At 38.9% G+C, this 27,214-nt stretch overlaps 1 protein-coding gene and 1 pseudogene across 1 annotated transcript; one reads left to right on the top strand and one right to left on the bottom strand.

Annotated features, from left to right (window-relative positions):
- Nucleotides 1–942: 942 nt before the first annotated feature.
- On the bottom strand, nt 943–27,214 carry LOC119824829 (annotated as a pseudogene).
- Nucleotides 5,735–6,010, top strand: LOC119824596 (40S ribosomal protein S27-like). The gene has a single exon (XM_038344842.1). The coding sequence runs from the start codon at nt 5,735–5,737 to the stop codon at nt 6,008–6,010; it is 276 nt and encodes a 91-aa protein (XP_038200770.1).

Below are 27,214 nucleotides of genomic sequence, written 5' to 3'. Positions count from 1 at the left end.
ACTCATAACTGTTTTTAGGGAAGAAATGTAATGGCACATGACAGAAACAGATTCACTGTCAGTGGCCCCACGGTCTTTGCTAAGTGGGGCTTCCCATCATAGAGTTATTCTTCTGGCGGGTTGACTTGTTGAATATTAGTTGTCATCTTCTGTATACTCCCATGGCCTCTGGCAGGGGATGGCATTCATATTATTCCACCATGCCGCTTGGTGCAATGTTATCTGCTGAGATCCTGACACACACAACTACAGCTAAGAGATGTAACCATGACAAGTAGGATTGAATGTATCTGAGTTCCCTTGTTAGAAATTCAGTACTCATTGGCTCAAGCTAACTTTCCCGAATTGTACATCCAAAATCTGGCCTGCCTTCATTCACATGACATGGATCTATCTATGTATGCTGGGAAATTAAAAAATCACCAATCCTGCCACAATCAGATCCTATTTTATAACAGTGACTTCAGCAGCTGTTTGCCTACCCTGCTTCCCCCTACAGTGTATACAATAAACTATTCCTCCCATTCTGGTCTGAAGGCAGAAGCCATGTCCACACACAAATTCTTTTCCTGCTACTGAAATAGACAGTTGACTATATGACTCAAATTTGTAATTTTAAAACTTAGTGGTGGTTGAGGTCTTTAATCTAAGAATTTAGTTGGTTTAATCACAACATGATCCTTATGTGGGAACAAGGCTACCTGATCCTACATAAGAAATTTTGTCTTGCTGGGTGGTGGTGGCACATGCCTTTAATTCCAGCACTTGGCAGAGGTATGCAGATCTAAGTTTGAGACCAGCCTGGTCTATAAGAGCTAGTTCCAGGACTGCTAGGGCTTTTACACAGAGAAACCCTGTCTCAAAAACAAAACAAAAACAAAAATAAAAAAAGTCTCATAAACATTGTTCTATAAGGCTAGAGGTACTATTAGTCTAGAATTAATGTGCTTTGCCATGGACAAATCATCCCACACATTTAAAAGTTTAATAAGCGAAAATGTCTTTAATAAGAGTATGCATCCAGGGGTGTTCAATGCTAAAAGAGGAGGCAGCCTGGCACAGATTTTGCATTCCACATATGCTGTCATTCTTAAGCCTCTTTTAGGCTCAGGCCTGAGGTTATACTTTGAACAATTTAAAAAGGGAGAGGAGAATGCAAATCTAATCACTTAGGCATATGGAGTGTATTTACAAAGCAAAACACTCTTTTAGATCATGCATTATGATCTAAATATAAATGTATTATGTATGATCTAAAAGATAAATAGATCATAATGCATGCTCTCAAAGGTACATTTGAAAGAAGTATCAATGCTACAACCCTCACACATACAAAGGATATAGAACACAAATACCAAAAAAAAAAAAATGGAAGGGTCACCGTTCCACACTGAATGATATTTTTAAATGAACAGCTATTCTGCCTATTCTAACTTCAGATTAAGGCTTCTTTTGCTTCTGAGCAAGCAGGCTCAAAGGCCACAGCTGCTTCTAGGAAGGACCAGAAAGGGTTCATTTTAACTAGCCCTGACTGTTGTTTGCTCAAGCTGTGACATTACTGTACAGAATTTCATTTTTAAGCTTTATTTTATGTATATGGGTGTTTGCCTGTACATGTCTGTCTGTGTGCAGTACCTGCAAAGGCCAGAGAGGAAATCATATTCTTGGAACTGGAGTTATAGGAGATGATTAGCAACCATAGTCTCTGGCAATATAACCTGAGTCCAGTGCTCTTAATTGCTATCTCTCAAGCTATGCTTTTAATTTAAAACTTATTTTTATAGATTTTAATTAGAATATATTATATCACTTTCCCCCCTCCTTGTCCTCTCCATCCCTTCTCAAATTTCTTCATCTAATTGTTCTAATTTTAAACCATCCATTGTGTAATCATACAGAGACCTAACTCTCCATTGTAATAGTGTTTCCTAATTTTTAAAGTGGGGGAGAAAACTTTTACCTGATTCCTCCCTTTAAGAATTAACAATTTTCTCACCAAATGTGCCAACAATAATTATAACATGAGGCTGACTGCTGCTGTGTACAACAGTAAAAGCCTGACCAAATTTCAAGGCAGCTACCTAGTTTGGCAACATCCCAAAAAGGGGTTCAGGAAAAGCCCAACAGGAGAGAAGAAAGGAAACAGCTGGCAGGGTAGTGACTCCGACTTTATGTACTTCAACCTATATTGGTGGCTGCAAAGCCACAGGCAAATAGCTGTACCCCAAAAGTTGGGTGCCAGATTTAGCACAAATTCTGGTCATTATTAATAATAACAAACCAGAGACAGATATTGGGGTAAAGCTGAAGATGGCAAAAGCACAGCCACCGCCACCAGAGAGTTCTCACCTCTACCAATGCTCAGATGGAAGCGGTGATCTTGTCCTATGACTGCAATGCTCCTCAGACTCCACTGAGCTCCCGTCTCCTCCCACCTTATATTCCTCTGCCCAATCATATCACTCCTGTGCGGAATCCCAAATGCTGAGATTATCTTTGTGTGAGCTTTGTTTTTCTTTTAGACTGGATCAATTTCATGTAGCTCAGGATGGCCTTGAGTCAACAGAGATCCATCTGCCTCTGTCTGGGATTAAACATATAAACCACCACTGCCTGGCCTCTATGGCTAATAATGTGGCTAGTTTTGCACCCTGATCTTCAGGCAAGTTTTATTTGTTAGGTCATAAACAAAATATTGCTATAGTTACCTATTTAAACTCACAGGGCTTTTGTTCCATGGAGTTGGCAAACAAAATAGAGACAGACATAATAATGCTTGAACAGGTTAGACACTGTCAAAATCTCTTTTCCAGAATACTCTTGTGTAACTGAATATACGTGAGTTGGCTGAAGATCTTACCAAATACTTTATAGCAACAAGATTTTTAGTATTAGTTTTTTCATATGATTACTGCAATATGCAAAGGCTTTAACAGATTGATTGCAAACAAAAACTTTTACTCCTGAATAAAGTGCAAAACTTTAACACATTGACAACATTTATATGGTTTCTCTGCAGTATGATTTTTTCTCATGATTTTGAAGACTACTGATACATGCAAAGGCTTTACCACACTGATTACATTTATAGGGTTTCTCTCCAGTATGGGTTCTTTTATGCATTTGAAGATGACCGTGCTGTGCGAAGGCTTTACCACACTGATTACATTCATAGGGTTTCTCTCCAGTATGTGTTCTGTCATGCATTTGAAGATGACTGGGACGTGCAAAGGCTTTACCACACTGATTACATTCATAGGGTTTCTCTCCAGTATGTGCTCTTTTATGTATCTGAAGAGTACTGAGATGTGCAAAGGCTTTACCACACTGAATACATTCATAGGGTTTCTCACCAGTATGTGTTCTTTCATGCCTTTGAAGACTTTTGTGACATGCAAAGGCTTTACCACACTGATTACATTCATAGGGTTTTTCTCCAGAATGTGTCCTTATATGTATTCGGAAATAACTCTGACTTGTAAAAGCTTTACCACACTGATTACATTCATAGGGTTTCTCTCCAGTATGTGTTCTTTCATGCATTTGAAGACTACTAAGATGTGCATAGGATTTACCACATAGATTACATTCATAGGGTTTCTCTCCAGTATGTGTTCTTTTATGCAGTAGAAGTTGACTGTGCTGTGCAAAGGCTTTACCGCACTGATCACATTCATATGGTTTCTCTCCAGTATGTGCTCTTTTATGCATTTGAAGAGTATTGAGATGTGCAAAGGCTTTACCACACTGAATACATTCATAGGGTTTCTCTCCAGTATGTATTCTTTCATGCCGTTGAAGATGACCAAGATGAGCAAAAGCCTTACCACACTGATTACATTCATAAGGTTTCTCTCCAGTGTGTGTTCTTTCATGCATTTGAAGATTACTGAGTTGTGAAAATGCTTTACCACATTGAATACATCCATAGGGTTTCTCTCCAGTATGTGTTCTTTCATGCCGTTGAAGAGAACTGTGAAATGTAAAGGCTGTACCACATTGATTACATTCATAGGGTTTCTCTCCAGTATGTATTCTTTCATGCATTAGAAGATGACTGTAACGTGCAAAGGCTTTACTACACTGATCACATTTATATGGTTTCTCTCCACTATGTGTTCTTTTATGCATTAGAAGATTACTGTAACGTGCAAAGGCTTTACCACACTGGTCACATTCATAGGGTTTCTCTCCATTATGTGTTCTTTTATGTCTTTGGAGAGTACTGAGATCTACAAAGCCTTTACCACACTGATTACACTCAGAGGGTTTCTTTCCAGAATGTGCTCTTTCATTCCATTGAAAATGACTGTCATAGGCAAAGGCTTTAACACATTTAGTATATACAGAAGGTTTTTCTCCAATGTGACTTCTTTCAAGCCTGCAAGAATAATTGGCACAGGTAAACACTTTAACACATTCAATACACTGTTCAATATTTATATCTGTATGAATTAATTTTACAATTTGGTCTAATTGTAAAGAGGAGGCAGATCTTAAAAGTTTTATTACTCATGTTGTTCTTCATTAAGGGTTGTTTTGCCTCTTTAAGACACCTGTGATGGTAAGATCCTTTCTTACATAGTTCACAATTATAGCATTTTCTTATATGAGATTTTTCACATTTGAAGAGAACTGAAAAACTGAGAGCTTTACCACCCTTACTGCATTCACGAATTTTCCTATACTGCGAGTCACACTACATTTGCTAAGTGAACTAGGACATCTGTTGTGTAAGAATTTAATGATCATCAATGCACTTTAAACTGTGCTTATTTACATTGCTGCTTTTGTTTAAAACTTCCAGTACATACAATTTCTTCAGAGACACATTTTGTTTCAGTTTGCACATAAAAATTACCTTAAATGTTTTCTTGAACTTTGACAATGTTCTTCATTATTATGGTCTTCCCAACTGTATCCTGAAATACAGTACCAAAAAATGCATGTTATATTATTGTGCAAAATTTAAGTTACTATCTTCAGTAAACCTTAGAACCATGCCTGATTTATTCACCTCATTCTTCTTCTTTCTAGTAAGAGCATTAATAACCAAGAAATAGTTGTCCCCTTATTTTAAAACATGAAGAAAAATGCAGACTTACCAATAGTACTGAGGTTTCTGTAGGTCTCCAGCATCACGTCTTTGTAGAGATTCTTCTGGGAAGGATCCAGCAAACTCCATTCTTCCCAAGTGAAGTTGACATGCACATCATCATAGGTCACAGCATTCTAAAACATCCCATACATGTTTACAACATAAAGTATGATACTGACAACATTGTAAATGTATATTCTTTAATAGTATAGTCATATAATTCTGGTGCTCCCCACACTAATTCCATGGCATAGATATTATAATTACCAAGTCACTTTAGAAGTAAACTGGAGGGTCACCTCTGTCATTTCTGTACCCTTAAGTGGGATATTACCTTGGAAGAGAAATATCTATTAACAAACATAGAGAGAAAAGTAAATAGATCAACAGTACAGAATACATGTAAAAGAAATTGTATGAAAAACTAACTATAAAAAAGAAAAATAAGATGGATAAACTGATTATATTGGCTTATGCCTTTAACCCCAGCACTCAGAAGGCAGAGGCATGTATTACCTGCCTCTGAGTTGAATGCCAGCCTAGATTATGCAGTCAGGACCAAGACAGCTAGAAGTACATATTAAGACCCCGTCTCTCATGCAAAAAGTCCGGCGGTGACGACCTCCCTACGAGAACATGCCTCTCGCAAAGGATCTCCTTCATCCCTCTCCAGAGGAGGAAAAGAGGAAACACAAGAAAAAGCGCCTGGTGCAGAGCCCCAATTTCTACTTTATGAATGTGAAGTGCTCAGGATGCTATAAAATCACCACAGTCTTTAGCCATGCACAGACAGTAGTCTTGTGTGTCGGCTGCTCCACTGTCCTCTGTCAGCCTACAGGCGGGAAAGCAAGACTGACAGAAGGATGCTCCTTCAGGAGGAAGCAGCACTGGAAAGCACCTGATTCGAGATGAGTGGGAACCATCCCAATAAACACATTTTGGATATAAAAAAAAATCAGTCAAACAAACAAAAGATAGAAAGAACTCACAGGTGCTTACTGAAGCTTCTACAAAGAGTTAAGAATATAAATGTTGACTATAGCTAATCAACACAGGGCAGGAGAAGTGGCTCAATAGTAAAGAACTCTTGTTGGTCTTGCATACAGGTGGCCTCAATTGCCAGTACCTATATGGGGGATCACAACTATCCATTATTTCCAGGTTAGAGTTTCTGAGACCATCTTTTGATCACAAGGTACCCATGTGATGCATATCCAGACATACAGGTAAAATACTCATATTCATTAAAAATTCAAAACAAACATAACAGGCAGGAAGAAGGTAATACACCTGTAATCCAATGACTCAGAAGGCTCAGCCAGTATTAATGGCATGAATACATGCCATCTTGGAAAACAGAATGATACCCTCTACAAAATTATAAAATTCAAGATAAGGAGTGAAGCTGAGTACAACAGTATGTGCTTGACATATACAAAAACCTACATTCCAGGTTCATCACCCAATGACATAAAACAAAAATTCCAAGAATGTTGCCCCACCTTTAATCCCAGGATTTGAGAGCCAGAGTCAGGGGGAGCTCTGAGTTAGAGACCAGCCTAGTGTACAGAGCTACTTTCAGGATACCCAGGGCTAGACAGACAAACCTAGTCTTCAAAACCAACCAAACAAACCAAGAAATTAAAACAGCAAGTTACCAAAGTGTCTTAGCACTGAACAGCAATTGCTTCTACTGTATCTTATGTGACTTAAAGAGAGTCTATAATGGTGGTGAAGGCATGACAGCAAAAGCAGGAAGCTGGCTGATTAGTTTTAACCACAACCCAAACAGAAAATGGGTTGAGGCTACGAGACTCCTATCACATCCCCAATGATGAATTTTATCCAGAAAGGCTCCTCTTACTGAAGGTTTCACAAGCAATCAAAAGAAAGTCACCAAGGAGAGATACATGTTCAAATACATCATCCTATCTGGTAGGTTTTACAATCAATCAGTTACATTCTGACCCAAGTCACTATAGGCTCATGGTCATCCATGAAGAATATGCATTTAGTCATTTCAGTGATCTTCATAGTCTGCAACAGTCTATACACTGTTCAAATGCCCAAAGTCTCTTCAGACAGTGATATCTTCTAATTAATTAATTAATTTATTTATTTTAAAAAATTTCCGCCTCCTCCCCGCCTCCCATAGACAGTGGTATCTTGTAATTTCAGAAAGCAAATTACATCTTTCCAACATACAATGGCACAGAATACCATTCATATACCAAAAGACAGAAATCGAGACAGTGAAGGACGATTGGATCAAGCAAAGACTGAAGCACAGCAGGACAAACATCAAATCCTGTAGCTCTGTTTCAGATGCATGGGGCTTCGGGTTGCAAGGGCTTAGATGGCCCTATCCCTGCAACATCTCTCTCTTTGGTTACTTCTACCCCCTATATGTAGCCACCTCTCCATGGAAGATGTCTCATAGCTTAGGTATCTGAATACCTTGTGGTCTCAAAATGCAACCCAGGCTGTTGTGGAATATTATTATAAGATGTGCTATATTTGTTTACGCTGTGGAACATTTGCTTTACTGATGTATTCTATTCTTCTGTGTTGCATTTGCTTAACTCTGTGGAGCTGTGAAACTTTGCCTGTATAAAATATGTTATTGGTCTAATAAATAGCTGAATGGCCAAAACCTTGATGTGAAATGATAGGCACGACTGGTAGGCAGAGAGAATAAATGGGAGGAAAAATCTGGGAAAAAAAAAGAAAAATCTTAACTACTGTTGAAGCAGGAAAGTGCAAACGGAGACTACTCATTCACAACCACACAGAAACTATATTAACTACAACACTGTTTGGCCAATAGCTCAAATACATTCCTAGCTAAGGCTTACATCTTAAATAAATCCATTTCTATCAATGTGTATCACCACAAGGCTGTGGTCTACTGGTAAGGATCTGGCAGGCAACTTTCTCCTTTCCTTTGGCAGATACACAGCTTCTCCTTGACTCTACCTATTCTCTCTCTCTATGTCTGTTGGGATTTCCTGCCTGACTTTACTCTGCTAAGCCACTGGCCTAAACAGCTTTATTCATTAACTAATAAAAGCAACGCATATGCAGAAGCTCTCACCTTCCTTCCTGCCCCTCCCTTTCTGCACCGGCACTACAGCAAGTTCACAGTCAGTCAGTGAACACATTCTTGCATGGATCTTCTTCATTAGAATGTCCTCCGAAAAAAGCCAGAGAGACTGCTTGGTACTCATTAACTGGTTCATTTTTTCCTTTGCACTGAGCTGTTAAGGTCCAAACTAGAAGGAGTTTCAGGACTGTCTTCCCAGAACTGGTAACTTGAGGCAGGATTAGGTGTTCAAAGCAATTCTCAATTATATGGCATGGGGCAAGACTAAGTTACAGCAGACATTGCCCTAAACAGAAATAAATAATAAATAGCACTTGAGAGAAAAGGAATTAAACATTAATGACCTAGAAACATTAGAGAACAGAAACAAATACAGATAAAAGTGGTAATGCACTTAAAGAAAATGTTAAAACATAATACCAATAACTGACATTTAAAAATGGTAAAAATAATGTTATTTTTAAGATGAAAAAGCTTAGCTATATTGACTTTGAAAAAGAGCAAGACCTTCTCTAGAGGAGAGAATGTAGTTTTAATAAGAGACTGATTGATTTTGACCATATGCCCATGTTGGCTGCTGGCATCTGTAACTAGATTTCTCAAAACTCTGAGCTGACATAACTGTGTCAAGTAGGATTGAGCATAGGAGTGTTACCTAATGGAAAATTCAGTATTCTTTGGTGCAAGACAACCTTCCCAAATTACACTAAGCCAGTCTGGTCAGTCTTCATTCACTAAGACATCAATTAGTAAATGTTGGGAAATTATAAAATCACTCCCTCAACCACAATCAGGTCCCTTTTTATAATGGTGACTCCAGCAGCTGACTGCCTACCCTGTATCCTCTGCAGTGCACACAATAAACTATTCCATCTATTTTGTTATGAATGTAGAAATCATGTTCCACATGCAAATCCCTTTCCTTGTACTGAAATATTCAATTGCATAACTCAAAAGGTTAATTTTGAAACTCTAAGGTAGTACATCATTTAATTTAAGCTTTTGGAGGTGTAATATAGAAGACAGCAAGGTCTTTGCCCTGCAGAGCAACAGAAAGGAATCAAAGTCCCCTGAGTCAACCTAAGAGAGCTTGTCCTAGAAATAATTTTTCTAAAAGTCTGGAAGTGCAGTTTTTCTAGAATTAATGTACCTTGCCAGGGAGAAATCACTCCACATACTTGAGAGACTAATAAAGAAACTATCTTAATGATAGTGTGCATTCATCTCTGGCTAATGCTCAAAGAGGAGCCACCCTAGAACAGATTTTGCATTCCACATATGCTGTTGTCATCCTTGTGTCTTTTAGATTCAGGATCCGAGTTACACTCTGAGCAATTTAAATAGGGATTGAAGACTGCAAGTTTAACACTTAGATGGGAGACTTACACAGCAAAGAAATTCCCAGAATTATTTCTTTTCTTTTTTTTTAAAGATTTATTTATTTATTATGTATACAACATTCTGCCTCGATGTATGCCCACACACCAGAGGAGGGCGCCAGATCTCAGTACAGATGGTTGTGAGCCACCATGTGGTTGCTGGGAATTGAACTCAGGACTTCTGGAGGACCAGCCAATGCCCTTAACCTCTGAGCCATCTCTCCAGCCCCCAGAATTATTTCTTAAGTACACCAATAACCTGAAACAGCAGGACCTTCTTCAGTGACAGGATCCTGAGGTGGAGGTGCCAAGGCATGAGAGAGATAGGAGACGCATAATGTAGAAAAGATAAAAGCTGGGCTGGCTGGCCTGAGCTAGTGGAAGCTCACTGACTCTGGACTGACAGTGGGGAACCTGCAGAGGCCCAAACTAGGCCCTCTAAATGTGGGTGACAATTGTATGGCTGGGGCAGTCTGAGGGCTCATTAGTAGTGGACCCAGCATTTATTTTTAGTGTTTGAACAGGGGAAAATGGAAGGAATTGGGAACTTCTTTCAAGTTAGTAGAAAGTATCATACAATGGGACAAACACAAGAGGAGGCTAATCAAACAATGCTACATAAGGGAACATAGGGTTTCTCCAGAACATTACTGACTAAGCTCACAGAAACATTGGGACTGATAAACATAGCCCCATGTAGTAGGAAGAATAGGGTTCTCAGAATCTGAAACAAACCCTGCACAAAGGCCTTGGACCCAGACCACTGTTATACTGCAAACATATTCCTGGTTGTAGAGAAAGAACTCCTTTTTATTCTTAAAACATCAGTTCCTTGGGATAGCTCCGAAGGCCTAGGTGTCTGACAATTTCTGGTTCTACCAAGCATATTCTTTCTCCCTGTGTGAGAGCGTAAGGGGAAAGTCTTATTGATCAGGCCTCAACATGACAGTGTTTTCCTTTTCAAACAGTGGTGCCCTTGTCCATCCATCAGTACCATGCATTTCTCAAGAAGAAAACTGAACCTTTATGACACACCAGGTCTGAATGTTGGCTGTGACCCTGTAATGCCCCCTTGAGCAGCTTGTCAGAGGCCTGTTTTTGATATGTGGACAGGCCTACTGCTTGGTTGTAAATCAGAAGTGTCTCCTTTGTAATGGTTTGGAATGATGATGTCTAGACAATCCTGATGAACAAATGTGTATCCTAGCATCCTGATCTCTAACAGTCCTCATTAGCATATACTTATCTTTGGGGTATACAGGTTGTTAATGGATAATCATCGATAATACTAGCTTGTAGTCATGTTAGATTTTCTAGATATGTAGAGATATATTTCAGTTAAATAGGCATTCTTCATATCTTTAAAGACTACAGAATATGGCATTTTAAATGTTTTAATAACTTAGGGCTTTTTAGGACGAGACACGTCTGCTCCTGGCAGCACCAATCTACTTCAAGAGGAAGACGGGCATCGAAGAGGCTCCTTATGGACTTTGATAGCCATTTGGACAAGAAACTGCTCTTGCCTGGACTGTTGCATAAACTGGACACTGAGAACCCTCAGAGAAGAGGACTGCTGAACTTGCCTAAAGGTGAGATGATCTTTCGGGGTTCCTGATTCATGAAAGAGTCTGCAAGACATTCTGCAGGACACAGCAGATAGTGACTGAACTGCCTTTGAAATTCCCTGCTTCATGGAAATGTCTGCTGGAAACTATGGGCCTGTAGGCTGAAGATGGATGCCCCAACGGTACAGAGGAACTTTGGGTGACTGTCCAGACAGTCTCTGTCATTTCTAGAGTTTGGAAGTTGCTTATTTCTTGTTTACTTAGGTAATATTATATCCTTCTGGAGTCTTTGATGGAGTTGAAGAATAGATATAGTTATAGTTGTTTTCCTTAGTTATGATAAAAGATAAAATAGATATAAATATTGTAACTGTAATTCTTACTTGATAACTGTTTTGTTATATGTAATTTTACTATGTTAAAGTGAAAGCCTTTCTTTTTTGCTTAAACAGAAAAAGGGGAAATGATGGAGGAGGGTCTTCTATCAATCTGTTGATTTCATTGGTTAATTAATAAAGAAAACTGCTTGGCCTGATAGGTTAGAACATAGGTGGGTGGAGTAGACAGAACAGAATGTTGGGAAGAAGGGAAGTGAGTCAGATGCAATGAAGCTCCGACCCAAGATGGACGTAGGCTAGAATCTTCCTGATAAGCCACCCCTCGTAGTGCTACATGTTACTAAATATGGGTTAATCAAAATGTGAGAGTTAGCTAGTAAGACGCTGAAGCTAATGGGCCAAGCAGTGTTTAAAAGAATACAGTTTCCATGTAATTATTTCGCGTGTAAAGCTGGCCAGGTGGCTGGGAGCCGGGCGGGACGAAAAGCAGGCTTGCCCACAGCACCACTACATATCTGTATGTGTTCAGAAGGTGAATTGATTAGAATGTCTCACAGGCTGTGGTCCAGCTAGTTCAACATTGGCTGTCTACCAATTGAAAATTGAAGAATTCAGTAGTTCTTCAATCCATAAGACTGAATGTCTCAGCTGACCTTTAGTATACATCACAATTCCTAAGAAATGGGCTCTAAAGAGAGTAATGACCTTTCTCGATCAAAGAGAAAAAGCTTCTTTCTTCAGTATCCTTTATATATGTAGGCTGCTACCAGGTCTGATTCAGATTAAAGTTAGATCTTATTTCCTCAAAAGATTCAGATTAATGAAAGTGTTCCCCATACTTTAAGTAAAACCCCTCATAGGTATGCCCAATTCTTTGTGTTAATTTCAGCAGCTGTCAGTTTGACTACCAAGAATAGCCATCACAACAGCCAAAACTGAAGAAATGAGAAAATTTTCTTGTCTGCAGGACACAAGGAAAGCATGGAAGTTATTTCCAAACCAATGTTTTTCCTAAACAAAGGAATTTAGGGATTTTACTTAGAAAGTCTGGACATGTTCATGTAGAATTCTCCCTCTTCCTAAGCATATTCAGTTATCAAATCCACTTCTGAACATGAACAGAGAAATTTAGGGAAATTATCACCTCAAAGTCTTGCAGGAACATATATAAATTATAAAAGTGATGGAAAGAACTGCCTCATGGTCTTAGCTAAAAATCAAGAAAATGGCACTGTAAAATTAGATTGCTTGTGATCCCTGTCAATCATGATGATTCATCTAAAAGGTAGATGTATCAATAAAGGACAGAGAATACAAATTCAGAACACATCAAGGAACAGTCAAACCTGTCAGGACTGTCTGTGGTCACTGCTTAGTTGGATGGCTCTGTTGAGTGATTGTGAGCTCAGAACATGGCGCTGGCTTAGAAGAAGGCCACAACTCCTTCCATGCAGGAAACAGGAGTTCATTTTAAACTATCCCTGGCTGCTGTCTGTCTCAAGCCTGTGATATCACTGTACGGAATTCAATTCAATTATTTTCTTTTCTTTTTTTTTTTTTTTAAAATCTCTTTTTACTTTTAGTTATGTGTGTGTGTTGCTGCATGTATCTGTGCACATACACACTGAGGCCAGAAGAAGGCAGGAGACGCCTGGGACTGGAGTTACAGCAAATGGTTAGTTACCATGTGGGTTCTGGGAATGGGGACTGGGTCTTCTATAACAACATCTAGTGCTATTAATTGCTGAGCCATCTCTCTATTCCTACTTTTAATTTAAAATTTATTTCTATACATTTTATTTAAAAGATATTACATCACTTTCTCCTTTTTTCTCTCAACTCCATCCATCTCAAATACTTTGCTAAAATATATGAGGACAACCTGCTGAGTCTGATTTTTTTTTTTCAGTTTTATGTATAATGGTTGCAGGGCTGATGACAACCCTTTCCCTGGGGAATAAGGCTAAGGAGGCCTGGCAAGAGAGCAGTAAGGAAATTATACATTAGTGACACAGAAGAGGACTCAGGGTTCTTTGCCGAAGATCACTCTTAAAAGGCAAGCAGCAAATGCTATGAAGTCCCAAATGGTGGTAGCAGACCATGTGGCGGCAGACAGTGGGCCCTGCGAGCAGCCAGTCCCAAGCAGAGAAGGCTGCCGGTCTTAGAGCGGTGGCCTGAGCAGTGGTGGCGGCCCATGTGGTGGCAGGCAGTGGGCTCTGGGAGCAGCCAGTCCTAGGCAGGGATGGCTGCCGGTCCCCGAGTAGTGGCTGGTTCCAGGCAGGGAGACACATGGCAGGCGGGCAGAAGACAGAGACATGGTGAGGTTGAATATTTATTCAGGTCAGGGGAGTTATGAAGGGGGAACGGGGAGGGAGAGAGAGAGAGAGACAGAGAGACAGAGAGAGACAGAGAAGGGGAAGCAGAGAAGTGGGGAGAGAGGCAGAAGCGAAGCTGCCTCTCCGAGAGGAAGATGGAAAAGAGAGTGAGCTCAGGCCGGAAGCTTAAGATCAGCCTGCCTCAGCGGATGGGGAGGGAATGGGCGTGGCTTGTCTCTTAAAGGGACAGGGACCAAAAGCGGGGACCAAAAGAATAACACTATGGAAATCAAAATGGCAGTTCCTTGGAAAATTGGGAAAAGATCTACCCCAAGATGCTGCTATGCCACTCTTGGCCATATACCTAAAGGATGTTCCATCCCATAGTTGTTTTTATTACTCTTTGGCTCTTTTAGCAGCAAATAAATCAGCAGTCAAATAAATCACATGGAGGCTTATTCTTACCTACGAATGCCTAGCTTTAGCTTGGCTTATTTCTAGCCAGCTTTTCTTACATTATCCCATCTACTTCTGCCTCTCAGCTTTTATCTTTATTCTATATACCTTTGTTTACTTCTTAGTCCATGGCTGCCCCCTGATACCCTCTTCTCCTCTTCTAGCTCCTTCTCTCCTTCTTCTGTTTACTGTCTCTGTCTGGCAGCCCTACCTAACTAGTTACTGACTATTCAGATTTCTAGTAAATCAGTCAGGTGTTTTAGGCAGGCAAAGTAACATGGCTTCACAGAGTTAAATAAACAAATGCAACATAAAAGAATGCAACACATCTTTGTATCAGTAAACAAATACTTCACAGCATAAATATTTCACTACATTTACCCTTTTTGTCTAAACAAAAATGAAAGGTTTTAACTTTAACCTAGTAAAACTACATAAAACAAAAATGGTTATCAAGAATTACATTTACAATATTTGGTCCATTTGTATTTAGCCAATTCAGAGAAAATACTCCATTATCTACTCTAACTTTGTGATCCAAAGTAAATATACCCATTTACTTTCTATCATAACTAAGGAAAATTATAGCTCTTAATTATTTAGTCTTTAGTCCCATCAGACCCCAGAAGGATGTAATGTCACCTAATAACAGAGACATCCAACTGCCTGGACACTCACCCAAAGTTCCTCTGTAACACTGGGGGATTCACCTTTGGCTTAAAGGCCTAGAGTATCTGGCAGACTTTTCAGTGAAGCAGGAAATTTGAAGAACTGTTCTGTCTTGTATTCATAAAGTTCATCAGTCACTTTCCTCTGTGTCCTGCAGACTCTTCTGTGAAGCAGGAACCCTGAACAACTGACCCATCTTGTTTTGGCAAAGGTCAGCAGCCACTTTCCTGTGAGTCCTGCATGTCTAGAGACTGAAGCGGCAGTCATGACCTTGATGACCCTGTAGGGGTCTGTGCTAAGTCCTTTGCATACATGCTATGAATTCACACCTTGGTGTTTGGTTAAACTAAGAGTGGGAGTGTGTACAGGAGGGAGTGACTTTGACTAATCTAAGCTCTTGGGACACTTTTCCTCATACTGGGTTGCCGTATCCAGCCTTAATATGATGGTTTCTGCCTAGTCTTATTGAAACTTGTTGTACCATGTGTACGGGTTGGTTTTAAGTATATACTTGACAACGAGTTGGACATATCAGAGAGCAGGGAGCCTCTATGAGATTCAGCAGTGAGACATTCTCTCAATTCTTATCTCTCAATTCAGTAGGGGAGGGCATAGCCTATTGAGTGTGGTACCATCCCTGGGCTGGTGGTCCTGGGTTCTAAAAGGAAGGAGGCTGAGCACGCCATATGAAGTTAGTCAGTACTCCTCCATGGCATTTGAATCAGGTCCTGCCTCCAGGATACTGCCCTGTTTGAGTTCCTGTCCTGACATCCTTTAATAGTGAACAGCAATATGAAAGTGTAAGCCAAGTAGACCCTTTCCTCCCCCATTTTGCTTTTTGGTCATGGTGTTTCATCACATCGACAGAAACCCTAATTAAGACACCGTATTTGGTTGAGATCTTTGAAAGACCTGCTCTTTTCTAAAGGTAAATGGAAGAAGAGTTTGGGGGACGATGTGGAGGACTGATAGGAGTGGAGGGAGGATACACTGCAAGTAAAGATGAAATAATAAACAAAAAGTAGAAAGTAAACGAAAGACAGGAATGTGGACAAGTGAGAGAAGATGGGACTGAAAACTCAGCAAGGCAAATGTCAAACTCCTGTGGCTCTGTCTCAGACACATGGGGCTTCATTTCCAAAGGGTTTAGATAGCTCTATCCCTACTGAAACACTGATATAGCTAACCTTTATCAATACAAAATTGGGATTCAGATTTTGGGATAAGAACCTGAAAGATCAGAGAAGCAGCAGGGCAGCCACCAGTGACTCCTACCTCTTCACTTCCTCCAACCAACAAATGCCAAGATCCTCTCTCAGCCCCGTCTGACTAATCCTGTCTCCTATCTGTCCATAGTCCTCCAAACTTCTGTAGTATTTTTTGATCATCTAATGACTAGCTCTGCTCTCAGACTTCAAGCAAGCTTTATTATTATCCTCAGAACAAATGATGATCAAAATATCACATTTCCCCTTTTGTCTAAATAAAAAAGGAAGGTTTTAACCAGCATAGTGAAATTATATACAATAAGTATAATAACCATATATAAATATATACAGGCAAGAATTATATTAACAATATCCAGTCCATTTGTATTTGGTAAATTTAGAGAAAATATTTTACTATCTATCTTATCTTGGTGAGTCCAAGGTGTGATGGGGAAGCTCTGTCAACCAATCACATCTACTTAAGGCGTGGCTACCTGGAGCCCAGGAAGAAAAAGTGGAGGACTCAGATGTGAGCGTGCGCTCTCTCTCTCTGTGCGGCGTCCACTGGACAGATAGGAAGTCAGACCTCCCACTCTTGTAGCATGAGTTTCCCCTTATAACCATTAAAATATAATTGTTATTCTAGAGCTGGCCTGGTTATTTATCGTACCGACCTAATTCACAACAAAGGTGTTGTGCCTAAATTATTTTTATTCTAACTTGTATCACCAACCCAAAATTATCTCATGTCTCTTAACCTTATATACTTTATACCTTTTTTGTGAGCTTCCATTTTCAATTTGGTAACAGGAAAGACTATAGCTATCTAGTCCATTAGAGATCTGAGAAGGAATTAATATTACCTGAGTAAACAGGAAATGCAGAGCAAACAGCTGGCTGCCTGGACAGTCACCCAAGGTTCCTCTGTACCATTGGGGCATCTCCTGCCTTGTCTCAAAAAAGTTCAGCAGTCACTTTCTTCTGTGTCCTGTTTGTCTAATTTGGACAGCATACAGTCAGTAGTAAAGGTAAGGGCAGTTTTTTGTCCAATGGTGAACTTTTGTCACAAAGAAAGAAAACTCCATATGGAGTTTTGCTGATGTCCATCATCTTTTCTGAAGTAGATTGGTGTTGTCAGGAGCCGACATGTCTCATTGTCATAAAATGCCTTATATTATTAAAACATCTTAAATGCCATATTTTGTATATCTCTGAAGTGTTTGAAGACCACCTGTCTATTTAAAATGTATTTTGTTTGACCTTGAAAACATCCCTAACATGTTTGATTATAATAAGCAACTACTACCAACTTGTATTTCTTTATTATCTTAAATAGCTTGCAATAATAACTTTTAAGAACTAGAAATTTATATTATATTGTTAAATGAGTTGTATGGGAACAATACTTTAAACAAAAGTAGAAATGCACATACAGTATGTAATCTGACATTTGTATCAACATACAAAATATGTTGAACAAGAGTAGAAAATATACAGTATAAGAAAAATAACCTCAAATTTGTATCAACATGCAAAAGTTCATACCAATGTAAAATATTAAAGACTAGTAGTTTTTGTTTATAAGTAGATTTAACAATCTACTCTTTTATTCTATCATTTCTATATCTCTCCTTTTTCTTTTCAGAACAAGACCACTGAATCCAATCTTCTTTGTTTAATTTTTCTTTTTATTTTTGTCCATTACCAATAACAACTTGTAACCAAGCCCCCTAAATGATGACAAATATCATAACCTACTGAATGACCAAAAACTGTCCACCCCACCTATTGGGAATGTGGGCATGGTGTTTTTAAAGTTATTTTTTGTTGTCTGTGGGTGACAGCATCTTTAGGGGACCTTGAAAAAAATGAGATAATTATCAAGTTATAGGAGAGTTAGCCCTATTATTTGTTGTCCAATCTTTGTGTAATGGGAAAGTTTAGGGCTTATCGCAAATCCTGGCTAGAGTAGTGTATATGAAATTTTCCTGTGTAGTTTGTAGTTCAAAGCTGATCTTTGGGTGGTGTTTGTCAGTTTAGTGGTATTAGCACAAACTAGATGGAATCATTGTTGTGGGACCCCATGCTCCTTTTGAAGACTTTAAAGGTCGCTGTTGAGAATGAACAGTTTACTGTAAAAAATTTAAAGATTTTTAAATGCTATATGTAGTAAATCTCAAAGAGGATAAAGGGCCATAATTTGTTATGTACATCCAGAGCATAAACACTTAATTATTAGTTACATAATAGACACTTAACCTGAAATCACGGATAGGAAGTTAGACGAACTCTTTTATTAGAATTAGTTGTATTCTATATGACCATTAATATAATGACAGAAAGTTTAATATATATATTAATTTTATAAATTTTGAGACAATATTTATACCTTGAGAAAAGTTTTAAAGTTAAAAATGAAACCTAAGAATTATGAGATTAGAGGCAATCAAATAGTCTCTTAATTTTGGCTTTACTTCTGTCCCATATCAAGTGGCTTTTTTTTGGTATGAGACAGAGATTAGGGATTTTCTTTTAACAACCATGTTTGAGTTTAGAGAAGAAGAGAGCCATGCTCCAACTCTAAAGCCTGCTTTTGTTTTTTAATTGAACTGGGACTGTAAAATGACCATTTGTCTTATATGTCTGTAGAGAACAGCAGAAACAAACATTTGGGAAGACTTGTGAAATTTTATCCCATTGGAAATGGGATATATCAGTAGGCCAATTTACTCTTTTTGGATGATTTTTTTTTGTTTTGTTTTGTTTTTTAGAAGTCTCATCTGTCCACTGGTCTTTAGATTCCTTAGTTGCATATCTTTATTTTTTGTAAAAAAAACAAACAAAATCCTGCCTCAACCCTAACTTTGGGGCGTTTTATTTTTGGCAAGCTATATTTGTTCAAATGAAAAGCATCTGTCAATCTTGTAAGTTAGTTTAAATTTAATGATCATGTTGTTTAATGAACTATTGTCTCTTTTAATCAAGAGATCTTTTATGTTTAAATCTAATCTTTATCAATTTTGATGGTACCTATAATTTTCCCCCCTGTGGAAACAAAAACAAAACCTCTTCCCCAACATAACACATATCCTGGTTTTTATTCTGATGTCAACATATTTTTCAAGTATACAGGTTGATTTAATTTAGCAGTTTTTTATTATCTTATGTTTCTCTGTAACTGTCATTTCCTTTTCATTAGCATTTAAAATATTAAAGTTAATAAACTATTATGTAATCTATCTCTGGGGATCTTAATTACCCCTTCTGTTTATTAAGTATATCTTTTAAGGTCTCAGGTGAAGTGTTAATCTACTTAACCTTTATCAATAAAAAACCGGGAGTCAGATTTTGGGGTAAAAACATGAAAGAAAGATCAGAGAAGCAGTGGAGCAGCCACCAGTAACTCCTACCTCTTTAGTTCTTCCATCCAAAAAAGTGAAAGATCCTCTCTCAGCGCAATTTACTACTTCCTGTCTCATATCTGTCCACTGTCCTCCAAATTTCTATAGTACTTTTTGGTCAGCTAATGGCTCTGACTCCAAACAAGCCTTATTATCAAAATATGATCAAGAGATCACACAACACCCTGCAGCTTCTCATCTGTCTTGCTCTTTTGCTATTTCCATTTCCTGTATTTTCAGCTCTCCATGGCAGATGTCTCATAGCTTTGATATCTCAACACCCTGTGGTCTCAAATGCAACCCAACTTCATCTTCACTGCTTCATTCAATGAACTCTCACAATCTTTTCACTGGGGCTGACTCTGCCAAACATAGATGGGTACTATAATGATGAAGTGACAACAGATGAAGAATTTATAACCTTTACATTTTTTTTTAAATCTTTCTTGTTTCCAGAGTCATCACAGATGACCCTACCAAGATTGGACCAAATTTGCTGCAGGTTCTGTGTGATCTTGCTCCTGGGAAAAGGAATTACTTTGCATACTCCTTTCATAAATTAAGGGCTTAGATGGATGGAGTCTTATATAAATGCGGAGCAAGGGCCTTCCCCTTAATGGTGCTAAAGTCCTTGAAAATTCCTACCACTTTTCCACCACGGGACTGTCATCTGAAACTACCTCATGCAGTTTTTTTCAACAAGACATAGACTTTTAATTTCTTTCTACATGTTTCTTTTTCACCGTAGACTTGAATGAATCAATAGAAATAACCATCCAATAGAAGCAATATTTTGTCTAAGAAATATTATATCAGTCCATTACTTTTTAATTCTGCCTTACTTTCTTGGGAAATGGAGAGAATAAGAAAGATTTGGAGCCAAAATATCATATAAATAAAATCTTGCTAAATTTTTCATGAAAGTTTCTAAGCACTTGTGCTTACTAATCAGACATTTTATGTCTTTATCAGAAATAGAAGATGACAACAATTTCCAGGGTCAATGAAGTTGTAGATGCCAGGATACAATGAAGTTTGCAAGCTATACAGGTACACAAGATTCATGTCTAAGACCAATTGTCCTGTTCAGTTTCCATGCTTCCTTACTACTAAGAGAACATACAGAGAAACACAAATCAGCTTGAATGTTGCACTGCCTGAGGGAGTACATCAGTCTGTCAGGAACTGAAAGGTACATTATATCCCAGGAGCCATGGACTCTAACAAGAAAAACCTATGTCACATGTCGCTCAAGGTAGGTAGGCCATGACAACCCCATGGTTCCTGGCAGAGCCTATTACCCACTCAAATCCCATGACCTTGACCTCTACTGTCTGACAGTAGAACCCATCTTCCAAGTTCTATAAGAACAGCTGATTAAGCTTTGTATCTAGCTTTCTATGGCTTCTGCTATCTTAAGTCCTGATATCTTCAACATTCTTCCAAAAGTCAATATTCCCAGGTCCTTTATAGCAACAAAATCACTTTTGGGGTACCATTTTTTTGTTCCAACTTTCTTCTCCGTTACTGTGATTAAATTATCTAACCAAAAGTAACTAGATAATGGACAGGTTTATTTGGCTGATACCCCTAGGTCACAGTCCCTACTTGTGGGAGTTTGGGATAGAAACTCAAGATAATAACTGAAGGCAAAACATATGGAATTATTGTTTCCTGACTTCATCTCTTGCTTTATTATGCTCAGCTAGTTCTTTTATCCAGCCCAGGCCCACTTCAATTCAGGTTCCCTCAGATGACTCTAGGCTATGTCATGTTGACAGCTGAGGTCAATTAGGAAAAAGAGACAAGAATATACAAGAAGGTTTTAAAGATCCAAAGCCAATGTACCCATCCTATCAACCACTTAAGCAGCAAAAACACAAATATGAAGACAGCAACAACTGGAAAACACAGATATGCCAGGAAATGAGAAGAGGCTAGTGTCTATGCTCAAGAAAACTAAAAATGTCTCTCCCCAGAAATTTCCCAAACGAATAAAAACTCAAGGAACTCATAAGAAATTTTCTGAATAAAAATTGGTGAAGGTCCAGATTACAATTAATGAAATCAAAAACATAGATGGCACCACTGACAAAAGAAGACACAAAGACAGACCTACAAGACCTTAAACAAGAACTACAAGTTTCTAATCAAAATCAAAATCCAAGAAATCATTGACCAGCACTTATTCTTTACACTCTGATTTTCTTCTTTACTAATAACAGAAAATGGGTTGGGTGAGGAGGGCTGTTCCAACAAAATAAGAGATTCACTTGAAGCCTTCTGATATTTTAGCTTTATAGAAAATAGTTTGACTACTAAAAGGATCTCAGTCTCCTATGATAAAGAAAAAGATGCCTTTCAGGATCACTTAGACATCATTTTGTTTTCTATGACTGACTGTAAGTCTGCATCAGAATGAGGAAACAAAAACATTTTATAACAAAATGCAAGATAACAGATTTTGAAAGAACCAGTACACACCTAAAGCAAGATGTTTTACTTTAACTGCTTTATAAGTCACAAGCACGACTGAAAATAAGTTTATTGCTAGTTATTTTTGTGTATGTTTGTGCATGAGAGAGAATGTCTTCCATATGTATACAGGCGACACACAACGGGGGGTGTCAGTTCACCTGGATCTGGAATAGTAGAGTTATGAGCCTCCAAACTTGAGTGTAGGTATCTGAACTCAGGTCATCCCCCAAAATAATATGTGCAGAGCTACCTGCCAAGACCATAATACCTTTTATCCAATAAAATAAAATTCTTTCACAGATTAGTAACAACAAAACCTAAATAAATAAAGAAGTAATTTGATGCATCAAAACTAAAATTTTGTTGTGTATAGTAAATGTACACCATAAAATGAATACAATTCAATAACAATGTCCAACAATCAAAACAGAAAAGTTGATTACAAAGCTGTATTCACAGTGGAAACACTCAGAATGCTCAATAGAATTATGAAAAAATAGGACACAGATTGACGTAATATGACTTCTATACTTACAAAAAGATACAACAATCAAGATACAATATTTGTGGAAGAATAAAGGGGATGGAGAGAAAAAGACAAGAACAAAGGCAGGAAAATATAGTCAATTTTTAATCAAAACATAGCCAGGAAAAATGTAATCTTGACCAATGTTATCCAGCTATCTATGATTCAATATGGATAAAAATTAAATAAGCACAGACTTCACAACTTTCACAAAATCAACTCAAAGTGATCTTTAAACTATTGTTTCTGACCCTCCAGCTACTAATATTTCATTCAAAGACAAAGTCCAATGACCTAGAGCTCTCTCTGCAAATGGAGGTGATTTCTTGTCATGACTCTGCAGTCCCTTATGCCTTTTGTGTTTTAGGTAAATCCAGCCCCACTGATGCCCAATCCCAAAACAACAAATAAGAATAAAAGCTGCTTCCTGCTACATAGATTATGGCACAAAATGTGGATTCTGCCCTATCTACCTGCCCCAAACCATGCACACTTGAGAAATCTTTGAGATCAGAAACTCCTTTTGTCTCCTGAACAAAATTTCACTGAACCACATCATTGTAGATAGTGGTAACAGAAATTTAAAAGCATTCTAATTGTATTGCTGAAAGGCGATTCACATCACCATCTTTCTACCAATTTCTAAATCATTTGTGACAACAATAAGACAAACCTGAAAGTGGAATTCAACATTCAGAACTTCTAGAAATCACACCTTCTTCAGTTTTTCAATCTGTCTTCCCACTGCACACCAAAAGCAGTGCCCATGTGTGGGCACTGGACAGTGATACTACAAGCATTATCCTCCTCCCATGCCAGGGCTGCAGAGTCTCCCCCTCCTCAGGAAATCCATACACAGGGAGGCAGAGAGGACAAGGGCCACTTCCCAGGTCGCAACATAGACCAAGAAAACCACAGTCTGGCTCTGGTCCATCCAAATCCCAGCAGAAATGACAGCTCAGCAGACCTGCTCTGAACACCCTATACCCACCATGGCATGGCTTGTGATTGTCCTTTCAACTCCCTACAGCAAAAGCAGAGGAAAATCATGGAATGAATGCACAAACTACCTGCCACTAGTACTCCTGATTGCTAGGCTTCCCCAGAATCCCTCATGGGATACTGGCACCCAGCTGGGCCTCAGAATATTAACAGCTCCTTTACTGGGTGACCAGAGATTAAATGATTTAGACAGTACAGTCCTTCCAGTTCTGCCCTCCTTGCTCAGCAGACAGGGCCCTAGTCTAGAAAGTTTGTATTTTAACAGACATTCTTCCACTATCCTAGAGCACATCCTACTCCTCATCCAAAACACAAAGTTATTTGTGTGCAAAATCCATTACACACTCAATCTACAGTGTAGTGAAGCCTTTGTCGGGAAGTCCCACAGACAAACAAAAGTCACATTCACACAGTAACTGTTGTTAAAGAAAGACAGGCCATGAATTAGAAAAAAAAAATGAGGGATCATGGTAGAGCTTGAAGGCAGGAAAGAGAACGTGGATATGATGTAGTTATAATCTCAAAAATTATTTTGAAAAGTTGAAATAAGCTTTATGGCCATGTGCTCCAGAGACTAGCGATTTCTCACACCTTTTCTTGAAGGATGAACATCTTAAACCAGAAAAATAACAGTACTGTTAGACAGGGCCATAACATTTTACTCAGATCTTGAATTTTGGTTGAAATACTTTAATTATAGGAAGTTGGTTTCATGATAAGGTCAATACTTTATGCAGATTTTTGATTACCCTGGCCTGTAGACCATACAAAATGACCAATCAGGACATTTATGTAGCATCTAAAATTGACTACCTAATTCTACATTGCTAATTTCATCTACTGTTGAGGCAGGAAAGCTCTCATCCTCTGACTTGTCTCTCCCTTTCTTCACTATGACTCATAGTTGGTCAATAAACTCAATTATTACACAGGTCTCTCTTCATTTATAAGTCCCCAATAAAAGTCAAAGTGATTTGAGGACACTCATTAACTGGTCCATTTTTCCTACTTACTGAGGCAGGGTTAGGGTTTCAAAGCAATTCTCAGTTACATAGCATGAGGCAAGCCTAAGCTATAGGAGGCATTGCTCTACACAGAAATCAATAATCAACATCACTTGAGAGAAAAGGAATAAGACTATTAAGTACCTAGAACACTAGAGAACAGAAACAAATGGAGATAAGAGCATAATGCACTTAAAGAAAATATTTAAAAATGACACCAATAAGTGATTTTAAAATGATAAAAATAATGTATTTTAAGAACTAAAAAACTTAGATATATTGATGTTGAAAAAGAGTAGGTTCTTTCCTAGTAGAGGGAATGTCATTAATAAGATTGACTGATATTGCTGATATGTATATGTTGGCTGCTGAGGTCTGTAACCTGACACATAGAGTTATAGTCAATGGCCGGTTTCTCAAACCTTTGAGCTGACATAACTGTGTCAAGCAGGACTGAACATATATATCTGCATAGGAGAGCTGCCTAATTAGAAATTCAATATTCATTGGCTCAAGATAACCTTCCCAAACTGCACACCCACACAATCTGGTCTGTTTTCATTTACATGACATAGATTAAAACATGCTGGGAAATTACAAAATCACCACTCCCCACCCCGTACCACAGTCAGGTCCTGTTTCATAAAGGTGACTCCAGCAGCTGATTTCCTAGCCTGTTTTCCCTACAGAGAACATAATAAACTATCTCTCCTATTTTAGTCTGAAGACAGAAGCAATGTTCCACATGTGAATCCTTTTCTTGTGAAGGCATTGGACAGTCGACTACATGACTCAAATGGATAATTTTAAAACTCTGAGGTTGTACAGTCATTTAACTTAAGAATTTTGAAGGTGTAATATAGAGGACAGCAAGGTCACTGCCCTAGAGAGCAACAGACTGGAATCAAACCAACCTGAGTCAACATAGGAAAGCTTGTCTCAGAAACATTTTTTTCTAATGGGATGGAAATGCAGCTATTCTACAATTAACATGCCTGCCCAGGGATAAATCACTTCACACACTTAAAGAGATTAATAGAGAAAAATCTAATCTAATGATGGTATGCATCCATCTCTAACTGATGCTCAAAGAGAAGGCATCGTAGACAGACTTTTCATCCCACATATGCCATCATCCTTAGGTGTCTTTTAGGTTCACACTCCAGGTTACACTTTGAACAATTTAAATAGAGACAGGCAACTTGCCAGTCTAGGAACTTAGGCAGATGGGAGAGTTGCACAGCAAAGATATTCTCAGAGACCTGGGACAGCAGACCATTCTTCAGTGGCAGGGTCCTAAGGTGAAGGTCACAGGGTATACGAAAGATAAGATAAAAGCTGGACTGGGGAGGTCTTCCACAAGCTACATTCCATTCCAAGTCAGCTTCTTAAGAAAAATAGCATCTTTACTAGTTCCAGTAGGGAAATGGAAGGAAATGGGAGGCTTCTATGAAGTCAGTAGTGGGACAAATTCAGGAGGAAGCTAATCAAGCAATGCTACACAAGGGGAGCAGAGTATTTCAAAACATTAATTACTAAGCCCACAGTAGCCTTGGGACTGAGAACCATAGCTCCATCTGGTGGAAAGAGTTGGATTCTCAGGATCTGAAGCAACCTGTCCACAAAGGCCCTGGTCCCAGACCATTACCAGCTCTCCGAAACATGTTTCAGGTTTCAGAGGAGCTCTGATTTATCATCAATACCTCAGGCCCTAGGAAAAGCTTCCAAGGCCTAGGCCTCAGGCTGTTCCACCTCCCTGCCTGAGGGCCTAAATGAAAACCTTGCTTGATCAGGTCACTCCTTACCATGAGTGTTCTACTTTTCAAATACTTGTACCTGGTGTCTTAGTGTGGATCTGTTAGAACTAAGATTTTCTCACGAAGAAAACTGCAACTTTATAGCACACCAGGCCTTAAGGTTGGCTGTGACCCTGTAATGCCTCCTTGAGCAGCTTAGAGGCCTGTTCTTTGATATGGGGATGGGTCTAGTGGCTGGTTGTATAACAGGGGTGGGAGGGCTTCTTTGTAATGATTTGTAGTCAAATGTTGGGAAAATCCTGGTGAACAAATGTGTATTCTAGCATCTCTAATAGGCTTGGTCAGCATATACTTCTGGGTCCTCCCCCAGCTAAATTCTATTTTGTGAGACTCGCAGTAGTTGAGTGCTACACAACACATGAGATGCCTTTTACAACCTTCACAAAATTAATCAAATGGATCTTACAGGTAGAGGTTAAATGCAATGTGTTGAAGGTCTAGAAGATATTGGGGGAATCTAGGCCTCTCCGAGTTTGGCAACCTGCTTTCCATGGAAGCACCAAAAGCATGCAGGAGTTGAATAGAAAGATGTTTCTACACACAGCTCCCTACTCCTAATGCTCTAAGCAAATTCAGCCCACGGAGCTGTTATTCAAAGGCCTGCCTCTTGGTCCAAGGACTTGCAAGGGCTGCAGAAGACCTCACAGGACAGGGAATCTGGCTGCAGGTTCTCACAGATCCGGGGAGGACCCACCATACTGGCTCCCGCACCTCTTCATCTGCTCCGCCCCATCTGAGGACAGCAGCCCCGCTCTCACCATGTCGTGGTTTTTCAGCTTTCCCAAACTCTCCGCGGAGCTCCCTGCAGCAGCGATCACACTGCAGTCCCCAAATCGCTGGCGCCAGCTCCTC

This window comes from Arvicola amphibius, chromosome 10 (assembly GCF_903992535.2).
Source record: "Arvicola amphibius chromosome 10, mArvAmp1.2, whole genome shotgun sequence".
Taxonomy (NCBI): Eukaryota; Metazoa; Chordata; class Mammalia; order Rodentia; family Cricetidae; genus Arvicola; species Arvicola amphibius.
This window is presented reverse-complemented; position numbering and strand designations above follow the sequence as displayed.